The 13,254-nt window shown below is 52.4% G+C and overlaps 1 protein-coding gene across 1 annotated transcript in view; it reads right to left on the bottom strand.

Annotated features, from left to right (window-relative positions):
• The window catches only part of GPSM1 (G protein signaling modulator 1), an 87,602-nt gene that overhangs the window by 48,714 nt on the left and 25,634 nt on the right, over positions 1-13,254 (bottom strand). Inside the window, exons 8-9 of the mRNA XM_088147188.1 lie at positions 5,757-5,865; positions 3,390-3,516 (exon numbers count right to left, since the gene is read on the bottom strand). Coding sequence (XP_088003314.1) covers positions 3,390-3,516; positions 5,757-5,865 — 236 coding nt within the window. The remainder of the gene's footprint in view (positions 1-3,389; positions 3,517-5,756; positions 5,866-13,254) is intronic.

Genomic DNA, 13,254 nt, shown 5'->3' with positions numbered 1-13,254 from the left:
GTGCTAAGAGAAAAGTGGGGCTCCCACAGAGCCCTGGCCCCACCGATGACCCATCTGAGCCTGGGCAAGTGGTCTGCGCCAAGGCATTTGGAGTATCCAGAATTGAAACCTTCTCCTTAACCACAAAGAGGGGGTGAGAGAGGGTCTAGTCCACGACTATGTCCATATACAGGTAGGTAGTGATTAACACGAGTTCCAATAGTGCAGTATTCAATTTAGTGCAAATCATAAATTGATACCAAGTCACATTTAATGCAAGCCAAAATTCAGTTAATGCCTACTGCCGTTGAACTGGGACCAATTACCCTATTTTCCATAGAAATATCACGTCCAAGAACATAAATTTGAATAAGGCGACCATTTTGTGGGATTCATTCACCGCACTTCACTTGTTCAACCGGCCAGGGCACAAACCCCAGCTGGTTGAACAAGCCGCAATGGCAACTCACAGCCTGAAGACCAAAGATGGTCCCTGCCCAATACTTTCAGTCCCCCAAACCCCCCAGGATTGCTCTGTTGAAAGTTGGTGGCCAAACAGTGATTTTTGCTCCAAGATGGCGACGATGACAATGATGTTTTAATATTCCAAGCTTAAACTGAGGGAATTCTGTCTCCAGGATCTTAATTCCCCAGATGGGTGCAATCCTTCTGCCCCAAAAAGGTAAAAAAAAAAAAAAAAAGGCTAGAATTTTCAGCCCCATGCATTTTGGTGGCATCACCGCACTACGGGCCACGCTACAAGGCGAGCAAAAGATTGCTAACCCCTGAGCCACGCAACGGCCTCTCCTCCAGAACATCCCAGCTGGGTCGGTTGTGCATTACAAACCCGAATAAGTGAACGACTTCGGATAGAAAGGTTTACTCAGATGTAGGATCTTGAAACCCCCTAAATGCAGAGAACCAGCCACAGCGCAATTTTCTGCCGTTTTTTCCTATCTGAACAGTTTATACAATCAACCTTCCTTTAAGCAATCAGAGCAGAGATACGGATGTTACGTGACGTCACGCCCCACGTTTTTTTTAATGTAAATTTTATTAAAAGCTTTAAAGCATAAAAACGAACACAAACTAACACAGGATTAGGAAAGTAGAGGAAGAAAAAAGAAAAAAAGACAAACGTGCAGAAAGAAAAGATAAAAGGGAATAGAAAGAAGCTTCCGTTCTCCTTTGCAGCAAATATGATTACAAAGCGATCTCTTACTCTATGATTACAAAAAAGCCCACTTTTTTCTATTATCCATTTTTTTCCCTCATCATCAAAGCCACAAGTCATAATGCATTTTTTTCTGTTTCATGCAAAAAGTCCATAAGGGGGTTCCAGTTAGCTGTAAATGCAGATACTGTTTTTTCTCTAATCAAAAAATCCATTTAGCCATCTCTGCAAGTTCCACCATCTTCACCTCCATTGTGGGTAATGACAAATGTTTCCACTTTTGAGTGTATAATAATCTTGCTGCTGTTATCATGTATAAAAACAAAGTTCCATGGCTTTTTTTCTCGTTGTCTGTCCATTAATCCTCTGGTTTCAATTGTACATTAGCCTTGAAAATCTTCTGAATTAGTATATTTATTGCATCTGCTGAGCACCAGGACTTCTAAAGCTTACGACAGTATATAACAGTGTTTCTCAACCTTGGTAGCTTGAAGATGTGTGGACTTCAACCCCCAGAATAAATAAATTACTCCCAGAATTATTCAATTCATAATTGAATATTATTCAATTTTCAAAAGAAAAGCCTCTGGTTTCAATTGTACATTAGCCAGATGTTATTTTATGGAGACTCTTCCACTTTACATGACTATATAGCAGGGTTTCTCAACCTTGGCAGCTTGAAGATGTGTGGACTTCAACTCCCAGAATTACTCAATTCATAATTGAATATTATTCAATTTTCAAAAGAAAAGCCTCTGGTTTCAATTGTACATTAGCCTTGAAAATCTTCTGAATTAGTATGTTTATTTGTGCCCAAATTTTTCTGGCTATTTTACACGTCCACCAAATGTGGTAAAATGCCCCTTCGTGGGGTTCGCATTCCAGCAAAGATTTGTGACGTCATGCCCCCACGTAGGGGGCTTTACGTGGCTTCCAGTAGAGCAATTCTTCGGGGAGGGGTGTCACGTAAAACCTCCTAGACGTGACGTTGTGTAAAATCTGTCTATCTCTGCGAGCTTAAGAGAAGGGGATCTGTACAATCTATTCTGATAGATCTGATATATTTCTTTCTGCATCTGCTGAGCACCAGGACTTCTAAAGCTGACGACAGTATATAGCAGGGTTTCTCAACCTTGGCAGCTTGAAGATGGGTGGACTTCAACTCCCAGAATTCCCCAGCCAGCCATGCTGGGGAATTTCGATGATGCTGATTTGCTTCCAAGCCACGATGAGCTTCTGAAACGGTCACTTCAAATCGTTGTGCAAATAAAGAAAACTAGCGCTGGCGATGAAGATGATGAAGCTTGCTGAGATGGCTAAACTGACAGCCTTGATCAGAGAAAGGACAGTAATTAAGTTTAATGCTGACTGGAAACCCCTTTTGGACTTTTTGCGTGAAACAGGGGAAAAAAATGAAATTATGATATATGGGTTTGATGACGAGAAAAAGTAGACGACAGAAAAAAATGAAAGTTATGTTGTAATCGTAGAGTAAGAGTTTAATTTAAATTTATACCTATAACTGTTGTAAAAGAAAATCGGAAGTCATTTCTTTATATTTCTTTCTTCTTTCTTTTTTTCATGCACTTTTGGCTTCCTCCCTTCCTCCTTCCCTCCCTCCTTCCCTCCCCTCCCCTTTCTTTCACTTTTTTTCTTTTCTTTATCTTAAATATTGTTTCTGATAGTTTCTATCTTGTTTGAAAAACTAATAAAGTTACCACAAAAAGAAAAAGAAAACTTGCACTGGGTGTAATACCCAAATATGTTTGTGTTTAATGTAACAAATACACTTGCGCTGAATGTACTGAACAAATATACCTGCAGTGAATGTAATGAATAGGCTCACAACGGGTGTACTGGAATAAATATATACTGTAGATATACTTGCTTCGCATCATCTCTGGCATCAACATGGGAAAACCCCCCGACCGGTTTCCCAGGATTTCTCGCATGGAGGCACGCAGAAAATGGTGCCCCACCTCTGGGGGGGCTTCTCTTCGCTGCCTCCCTCCTCCACCAAACGCTCTTTGCATTTTTAAAAACCTGCTTTGTGCCGGAGCAAGAGCCCCCCATCTACGGTGGGGCAGGATAAACCGCTTTCGAAAAGGCTCTGAACCTCTCAGCCAGGCCACCGACAGCTTTCCCGGGCCGGGTTTGCCCTTCACTGGAGGGAGAGAAGGCAGAGAACAGACCGGAAGGACGAGAAGAGAAGATACTGGAGGAAGACGACACTCACCCTGGACTTCATATCCCGCACAACCAGCCGAGGCATCGGCCCCATCACCGCTCTGCTCCAGGCCCAACGCCAACTGCAGCTGTGCAATGTTTGTGCACGCCGTCGTCTCCCCAGGGTGGTCCCCAATCTGCAAAGGGACACCTACTGTGATTATGTGATAAAAATGGATGCCGCCTTTTAGAGCATCTTGCCAAGGAGGATTTCCAAAGTCAGAATCCCCAAAAAGGCCCAATCCCCCTTGTTCTCCCACATGCTCCATACAGTCCTCGACATATGACCACAATTGGGACTGGAATGTCCGTTGCTAAGCGATGAGGCTGTTGAGTGAGTCATGCTCAATTTTATGACTTTTTTGCTGTGGTCGTTAAGCGAATCTGTTGAGTCGCTTGTTGACTTTGCTTGTTGGAAGCCCCCCAGGAAGGTCACCAATGCTGATCACATGACCCTGGGACGCTGCAACCGTTGTAAATACATGCCGGTTGCCAAGTGCCCTAATTTTGATCCCGTGACTGCGGGGACACTGCAATGGTTGTAAATGCGAGGACTGGTCATTAAGTCACTTTTTTCAGCACCACTGTAACTTCCGACGGTTGCTAAACGAATGGTCATAAATTGCTGGCTGGGGAATTCTGGGAGCTGAAGTCCACATATTTTAAAGTGGCCAAGTTTGAGAAACACTGAGGAGAGCCGTGTCAATTTACGGCAGCCCAAAATCAAGAGGAGTCTGGTAGCACCTTTTCTGATATTTTATTTTATTTTATTATTGCCCTAAGCTTCCAACTAACAGATTTCATTTAAAGCTCAGGGCTTTCCATAAAATTTGTTACTCGGAAAAGGTGCTACCAGATTCCTTCCAATTTCGGGGGGAAATGAGCCACAGAATTGGGCCTGACAGCGCACGAGGCAACACGGAACGCGGAAAGGCATCTCCGGGAACAACCAGATCTGGTTAGAGACGTAAGCGTGGCGTGGTTGAATCAGCCATAGGTCAACCGCCCCCATCTGAAGTGGGGATAAAATCTTGCAAGCTGATTTGTCTCCTGTTTAGGATCACTCATGCGGGTTCGGTGGACCGGATCCGTCTCACTTCGCCGTCTGTACAATCCTGCGCGCAGCAGAGACTCTCGGCGCAGAAGGAGCGTCTTCCGCCTCCGAGCTTTCCCCCGAATGGGAGACAATCTGTCGGCCCCATCCCTTCTGAGTCCATAATTAGGGGGACCCTGTTCCCACAATGCCAGCCGCCCCCTGCCCAGAAACATCCCATTGTTCCCTTCCCATCTGGAGTTGAGTAATCAGCGCTCCGCAAAATGCTGCAAACCCCAAATTGCACCTAGCAAATAATATTTATCCGGAGCAGCTGACAGGTTAATACTAGGGCAGGAGAAGAGGCGTCATGCGTTAACTAAGATTCTGGTCCTCAAACTTCAAGGCTGGGGGGTGCGGCTGACTCCTCTGCCCTCTGCTAGACTGATGTAGTTTTCTTTTCGGATTTACTTATAACATTTCTGACTTGCTTCTCGTTGATAAACCGGCCGCATCAAGAAACTAAAACTTGGGACCAGACCTTGAACCCGTTTCCAACCAAAGCCGTTTCACAAATAAGGCCACTCTAAAGATATCTGCAACTTTTAAAACGATGAAATCCAATAACGCAGGCGACCGAGAGCAGAGGCAGTGGGGTGTAAGATTAAAGTGGGCGTGGCCTGGAGAAATCGGAGTACTTTAATTTACTTAATTGCTTTGCAGTCAAAGAACAAATCCAAGCTTAGATCCCCACAGATCGTCCACATAGCTCGCTGCGTGATTTTGGACTGGTCATGCTCTCTCAGACGAATCTATCATTCTGTTTTGGGAGTATAATGACGGGAGATCTCCGTGTCTACCACTCCCTTGAGATCTGAGAGCATCGTAGAATGCCTAAACTGAACGGGATCTTTGAGGTCATATAGTCTAACCCCCGTTCAACGCAGCCCAGGAGACCACTGTACCCTTCCTGGTTGAAAACCTTCATTAGACCGGCTTGGATCTCTGCACATTCAACATTCTTCCCAGCTTGAGAAGCAGCAGTCCCCAGCCCCATTTCTGCACCTCCCAGTGCCCCCCCAATCGCTTTGCATCAGGTCACCTTCCCTAGTTACGACGGTCTGTGGCCGCATCGGACTTTCTTCTACTATCCAGAGCTCTTGTCAATTCAAGTCCTGTCTAGAAACCAGCTTCCTGTTTCTGTCCCCGAGCAACACTGTGCAAAGCAAGGTAACCTGATTTTATTTTCTCTGAATCTGCAAAAATGTATTTTTGACACGCAACAAAAATATTCCAATAGCACAGGCAGATTTATAGCATTCACACACAGACACAAACACATACCTCTTGGGAGATTTCCAGATGTTTTTCTGCGAAGTGTAAGGCTTGTTCATGCTTCCCAAGGGAAATATAAGCATTCTCCAAACTCCAGCATGCTCTTCCTTCTCCCACTCTGCAAGGCCAGGAATAATTGTTAGGAAAACCACGAAGTGCATTAAGCCAGTTTCCAGAAGTTAACCTTGATCACAGAACCTCAGGTCCATACTTGCTTGGACAGCTAAGAGAATCTGATTCACACATTGCAGTATGTGGCTTGCTTAGTTTGGGTTTAGAATCTCATGTAGGGTCAGCCAATTATGGTTTGCTCAACTAACCACAGCCAAGGCGAACGATGGCTTGGTGTGACAGGTGAACACAGCCATTCTGGTTGTAGAGATCTGTGGACTTTCATCAGTGCACACCATGCATCGCTCATACTTTAAAGCAGCGTTTCTCAACCTTGGTAACTTTAAGCTGTGTGGACCATGGACTTCAACTCCCAGAATTCCCATCCAGCATGAATTCTGGAAGTTGAAGTTACCAAGGTTGAGAAACACTGTTTTGGAATAAACAAGTGTCTTAAATCAAGACCTGCCACCCCCAGTCCCGAAGCAATCCAGCTCTAACAGCCAACTTATGGAGCTGAGGCTGGCTTTACCAGAAGCCAATACTGTCAGGTTCGGCCAGCACGGGGCTTCAGGGAAGCTCGCAGCCAGACCACGCGGAATCCACCGGCGGTAGCTAGCGAGGAAAAGAGGAACTGAAAGCGCCGCTAATTAACGGGCCACCTGCGCCCAGCCAAACAGGAAAACCGCAGCGGAAGCTTTTAACTATAAACTGATAACGGCGCGAGCCAGCAATGAACGGGGCCGCAGGCAGCGAAACAAGATTGCAACGCAGCGCAGAACCCGCGGGCTTGCACGTAACGGGGAGGGACCAACCCAGCCGGAGGGGGACTGGCAATCAAGGACAATGGACCCTGACCGAACCCGCCATCATGGACAATCAAGGGGGATTATTGGGGGGCCGATAATCCGTAGCAGCAACGTGATCGCGGGGCGGGAAAAAGCGCGGGAAGGGGGGAATATAACAAGTAATGCAATTGTACCAAGCCAGTCCTGGCTATGCTTGTGACTACTACGTTACGCATGAGTAAACCTTCTTTGTGAACCACACGTGTCACGAGAGTTTCTCTGTCGAACGGGGCAAACCTCACATAAAGCCAGGACTCACCGTTAGCGCTACCCGGTACCACCGAGGAGCGTTTCCCTTTCCAATACAGGCATGACCAGCGACGAGGAATCTGCGGGTCAGCTGGAGCACGAGGGGCCCAGGCTCGAGGAGGGACGGTCAGAGCCACCCGGGAGCGACGGGACAGCGGCCAGGACCGGGCGCTCTCCAGCCGAGCGGTGGTCGATGGGCGTGAACCAAGGGCCAGACGGTTCAGGCGTCACGATGACCCGAGGTTCAGGGTCCCGGAACCGCGAGAGGGACGAGAAGTTCGCCCGACTAGAGGAGAGAGTCGAGCGGCGCCTAGACGCCATGGAGGCGATGCTCCAGACCCTGCTACAGAGAGTGGGACCATCGGCGGTGAGCGATGGGGCGAGCAACGGGGGTGGCGGTCCGGCACCCCAGCCGGCACCGCCCGCGATGCCCCTGTCGGTGGACCGACGGGCGGCAGACGCCTTGAGACTTCAAGGCATCACTGGGAAGTTCTCAGGGGACCCTGAACAGCTGCCGCATTTTTTGATGCACGTTAGGGGGTTCATGCAGAGGGGTGGTCATCTATTCGCTAGGGACGAGGATAGAGTATCCTACGTGGCCGAGCTGCTAGATGGCCAAGCAGCTAGCTGGGTGATCGGACTATATGACGCCAACGCGGCGGAACTACGGAGTTTCCCGGACTTCATGCAGGCGCTCCGGGACAGATTCGAGGACACATTGAGCGCCAAGCGGGCGGAGGACGACATCCTGCAGTTCAGACAGCGGGGCAAGTCGGTATCGGAATACGCCCTGGAGTTCCGGAGGTTGGCAGAGAAGCTCACGGACTGGCCGGAGTCCCTGAGGGTGAAGTATTTTAAGAGGGGGCTCAATCCAGAGATCCTGGAGCGGGCACTGGGACGGGACGACCCGTCCACAGTGAAAGATTGGATCTGGCTGGCCGGAACGGCGGAATCGGCATGGCGGCAGATCCAACAAAGCGCGAGGCGACGGGACCAGACGAGGGACCAGCCGAGGGAGAGAACCCCCGAGGAAAGGCGGAGCAGTCGACGGCAGTCCACTGGGGGGCGAGAGGCGACCAGAGCCCCGAACCTGTGCTTCCGGTGCGGAGGCAGAGGCCACCGAGCGGCGCAGTGCCCGACGGAGCGGGAAGGAGCCCCACCACGGCCCGAAGTCAAGCCCCCGCGTGCGACCGGGAAAAGGGCCGGCGACCGACCGCGGAAGGGGGCAGTGGCGGCGGTGACCGAAAAAGGACGCGGGGGGTGGTCGACCCCGGAGACGGTGTCCTCCGGAGAGGACTCGGAGCCGGCGGGAAACGAGGCGCGCTCGCACTGAACGGCGTCCCAGTGCGAGCAGGGAAGTCGAGGCGCGCAGACCCAATCGGAGATGAGGACTGCCCTCCGTTCCGGGTGAGAATACACATCCGGGGGGTGAGATCCGGAGGGGAGGCACAGCTGCGGGCGCTACTGGATTCAGGCTGCACCCACTGCTTGATGCACCCAGCTGTGGTCTCGGGGCTCGGACTACAGCTGAGGCGCCTCCAGGAGCCCATTGCATTCAGCCAGCTAGACGGCACGCTGGCAGGGGGGGGGCCAGCTCAGTATTACACCGAGCCGGTCCAGATGACGATCGGGAGTCACCGGGAAGAACTAAGATTTGTGGTGGTCCCAGTGGCCGACTACGCGGTGGTACTCGGCTTGGCGTGGCTGCGGCGACGGAACCCACGGGTCGACTGGACGGCGGAGGCAGTGTGGTTCGGGGTCGACAGACCGGCGAAGTGCGAGAGCAGAGGGGACCGAGCTGTGGAGACGGATGCGGCCGCAACCACAGACGGGCAAGTGGAGGATCCGAGACCCCGGGAGGCGGGGCGAGAGCAGACGGAGCCTGAGGCCCGGGCGGCAACAGCAGCAGCAGCAGCGCTGGGACCCCGGAGACTCGCAACGATCCCGAGGCATGGGGAGGCAGTGGCGACTGGCGAGACAACTGCAAAGCGAGAGGCAGGGTCCGGGGAACCCATGACGGGCGGCGGAATCCCGAGGCAGTATCGAGACCTGGCGGCAGCGTTCGGGGAGAAGGAGTCCGACCAGCTCCCTCCACACCGGCCCAGTGATTGCGCCATCGAGTTAGAGCCAGGGGCGACTCTGCCTAAGCCGAAAATGTACTCCCTGTCAAGGAGAGAGATGGGGGCTCTGCGGGAGTTCATAGACAAGAACCTAGCGCGGGGATTCATCCAACCCGCGAAGTCACCATTAGCGGCCCCGGTACTATTCCGGGAGAAGAAGGATGGCTCGCTCCGAATGTGCGTGGACTACCGGGGGCTGAACGCAATCAGCACCGAGTACAAATACCCCCTCCCCTTGATGAAGGACTTGATGTCACACCTGTCTAAGGGGAGGGTGTTCACAAAACTGGACTTGCGCGAAGCTTACTTCAGGGTCAGGATCCGCGCTAAAGATGAGTGGAAAACGGCGTTCAACACGCCGCTCGGAAGCTACCAATTTTCCGTGATGCCGTTCGGATTAAAAGGGGCCCCGGGGGTATTTATGCAGCTAATAAATGAGGTGCTGCACGACCTACTCTACTGGGGCGTCCTGGTCTACCTGGACGACATCCTCATCTACACCGAAACCCTGGCGGAGCACGTGAGCCTGGTGCGCACGGTGCTCCAGAGACTGCTGAAGGCACAGCTATACGCGAAGCTATCGAAATGCGAGTTCCATCGAGAACAACTAGACTACCTCGGCTACCGAATATCCAGCCGGGGAATTGAGATGGACCCGGCGAAGGTAAAGGATGTCCTGGGCTGGGAAGCGCCGCGAACCCGGAGGCAACTTCAAAGCTTCCTAAGGTTTGCGAACTTCTATAGACAGTTTATCCCGAACTTCGCCCAAATCGCCCTCCCCCTAACAGACCTGCTAAAAACCAAGGGCACTGGAAAACCCCCCAAGCCCAGCATGACACTTGCGTGGACTGCAGAATGCCAGGGGGCGTTTGAGGAGCTAAAACGGCGGTTCACAGCGGAGCCGATCCTGCGCCAACCCGACCCAGATCGGCGGTTTATAATCCAAGTAGATGCGTCAGACGTGGCAACGGGGGCAGTCCTGCTCCAGCCCAGCCCGGAGGGGGCCATCCACCCATGCGCCTACGCCTCCCGCAAATTCACCGAGACGGAGAGGAGGTGGATGGTGTGGGAGAAAGAGGCGTACGCAGTCAAGTGGGCACTGGCCACGTGGAGGCATCTACTGGAGGGGGCAGCTGAACCATTCGAGGTGTGGACGGACCATAAGAACCTCAAAGCCCTGAAGACCCCGCGTAAGCTATCCCCCAAACAGGCGCGGTGGTCCCAATACTTCGGGAGGTTCAGGTTCACCCTAAAACACATCCCCGGGAAGCGCAACTTCCTAGCCGATGGACTGTCTCGCATGCCCCAGCACGCCAGCCTAAGGGAGGAGATCGTGGACTCCATCATCCCTGCCAGCAGACTGGCTGCAAAGGCGGTGACCCGGAGCCAGACCAAGGGGGAGCGACGGGACGCGGCGCCTGAAGTAAGGCAAGGGTTCGCGGAGGCGGCGGAGCGGGACGCTTGGCTCAAGCAGAACCGAGAGGCACTAACCAGCCAAGAGGGGTTGTGGTGGCACGAAGGAAAGCTGTACGTGCCCGAGGGTTGCCGATGGGAGGTCATGGAAAGAGCCCACGACAGCCGGAGCGCGGGGCATTACGGCTTCGTGAAGACGCTCCACTTAATTCGGCGGCAGTTCTGGTGGCCCACGCTCCGTAAGGACGTGGAGGCGTACTCGGGGGGTTGCCCGGTGTGCGCGACGGCGAAAGGGGCCAAAGGCAAGCCTAGAGGGCTACTCCAGTCGGTAGCGGAACCCGACGGCCCATGGCAAGAGATCGCCATGGACTTCATAGTAGAGCTCCCGGAGAGTAAGGGGAAGACCGCCATTTGGGTGGTTACGGACTTATTCTCCAAACAAGCGCACTTTGTAGCGTGCCGGCGAGTCCCCATGGCAGAGGGGTTGGCGAGACTATTCGTGCAACATGTTTACCGGCTCCATGGCGCGCCCCGACGGGTCATCAGCGATCGGGGCGGCAACTTCATCGCGCGGTTCTGGAGGGAGTTCCTGAAGCGGGTGGGGACGAAGCAAGCCCTTTCTTCCGCGGCGCACCCGCAGACGGACGGAGCCACGGAACGCCTGAACGGGGGGCTCGAACAGTACCTGCGCTGCTACGTGGGGCACCAACAGGACGATTGGGCGGAGCTACTACCATTCGCGGAAGTGGCATACAACAACGCCGTCCACAAGAGTACCGGGTTCTCTCCGTTCAAAGTAGCCACCGGGAGAGACTTCGTCCCTATGCCGGAGTTGCCTCAGCCGGAATCCCAGATCAACTCCCTGGACGCCTGGTTCGCCCAAATCGACGCGACCCGGCGAGCGGCGCACGCGGCATTGCAAAGAGCCAAAGCCGACTACAAGAAACACGCGGACCACAAGAGGCTCCCCGAGGAGCAGTGGAAAGTGGGGGACCAGGTGTATCTGTCAACCAAAAACCTAAAGACGCACCAGGCATCGAAAAAACTCAGCCCGAGGTTTGTGGGGCCGTTCCCCATTTCGGAGGTCATCAATCCGGTGACCGTCAGGCTGACGCTCCCGAAAAGCCTCGGGAAGATCCACCCGGTGTTCCATTGCAGCCTGCTAAAGCTGCACCAGCCGGGGAACGCCTGGCACAAGACAGAGGGGATGCCACCACCCATCATGGTCGGTGGGGAGCAGCATTTTGAGATCAACCAGATACTGGACGCCAGGAGGCACAAGGGGCAGGTCCAGCTCCTAGTGCAATGGAAACATTTTCCCAAGTCCCACAGCGAATGGGTGAGTAAAACCCACATAAGGGCGCCGGACCTAGTGCGGGACTTTTACAATAAATACCCCGGGAAACCGAAATAGAGCCGGGGGGGGGGAGTTGTCTTCAGGGGGGCGGTATGTCAGGTTCGGCCAGCACGGGGCTTCAGGGAAGCTCGCAGCCAGACCACGCGGAATCCACCGGCGGTAGCTAGCGGGGAAAAGAGGAACCGAAAGCGCCGCTAATTAACGGGCCACCTGCGCCCAGCCAAACCGGAAAACCGCAGCGGAAGCTTTTAACTATAAACTGATAACGGCGCGAGCCAGCAATGAACGGGGCCGCAGGCAGCGAAACAAGATTGCAACGCAGCACAGAACCCGCGGGCTTGCACGTAACGGGGAGGGACCAACCCAGCCGGAGGGGAACTGGCAATCAAGGACAATGGACCCTGACCGAACCCGCCATCATGGACAATCAAGGGGGATTATTGGGGGGCCGATAATCCGCAGCAGCAACGTGATCGCGGGGCGGGAAAAAAGCGCGGGAAGGGGGGAATATAACAAGTGATGCAATTGTACCAAGCCAGTCCTGGCTTTGCTTGTGACTACTACGTTACGCATGAGTAAACCTTCTTTGTGAACCACACGTGTCACGAGAGTTTCTCTGTCGAACGGGGCAAACCTCACAAATACAACAAACCTATAGAAAAGCGGGCAGGCATTCAACAGGTCATGTTCTGCCATAACATTTCTGTTACAAAAGTGGCATGACTCTCGAATTTCAGTCTGGGAAATTTATCAGGAAAAAGGAAAAAAGGTGGCAATGCCATCTTGTGGTAAAACAGGAAAATAAAAAGCAGGGATGGTTAAGGAAGGGGTCTGGTTTGCTGAGAACCAGTTTCAAAAGGCTGCTTGATTTCAGGGATACATTTGGGAAGAGTTTCAAGTTTCATGGGATGCTTCAGATTTCATTTTGATTTTCAGCATCAAGTTTCATTTAATGATCATCTAGAGCTTCCTGGAAAGACTAGGAAGATACTTGCTTTGACTATGGCAACGGGAGCAAATCCTTCCTTTCCCCCAGCAATCCAAGGAAAAGGGGGTGAGCCTGAAATGAATGCATGGAATCTCCCAGGATCTCATCCTGCTGGTCCCCAAGGCCTGAAATCCACTGTTTCCCAGGTATTTCAACTCCTCCTTTGGGACTGAACTGAGAAAACATTTGGCATTCTGGACAAGAGGCCAGCTCTTCCTCTCAGAGCAAAAAATCTACCATAGGATCTTGAGTGACCTATTGGTTTTCTCTATGGGTGAGCTTGGGGGTCCCAAAACTTCACCAGCCGAGCCGAGCCGAGCCGAGCCGAGCCGAGCCGAGCCAAGCCAAGCCAAGCCAAGCCAAGCCAAGCGTGACAGCTTCTGTCCTTGGACGTCACCATCTGCTACAGAATCACCTTTCC

This window comes from Python bivittatus, unplaced genomic scaffold (genome assembly GCF_059951505.1).
Source record: "Python bivittatus isolate LINGU-HERP-01145 unplaced genomic scaffold, Pbiv_v1 ctg000160_np1212, whole genome shotgun sequence".
In the NCBI taxonomy this organism is placed as follows: Eukaryota; Metazoa; Chordata; class Lepidosauria; order Squamata; family Pythonidae; genus Python; species Python bivittatus.
This window is presented reverse-complemented; position numbering and strand designations above follow the sequence as displayed.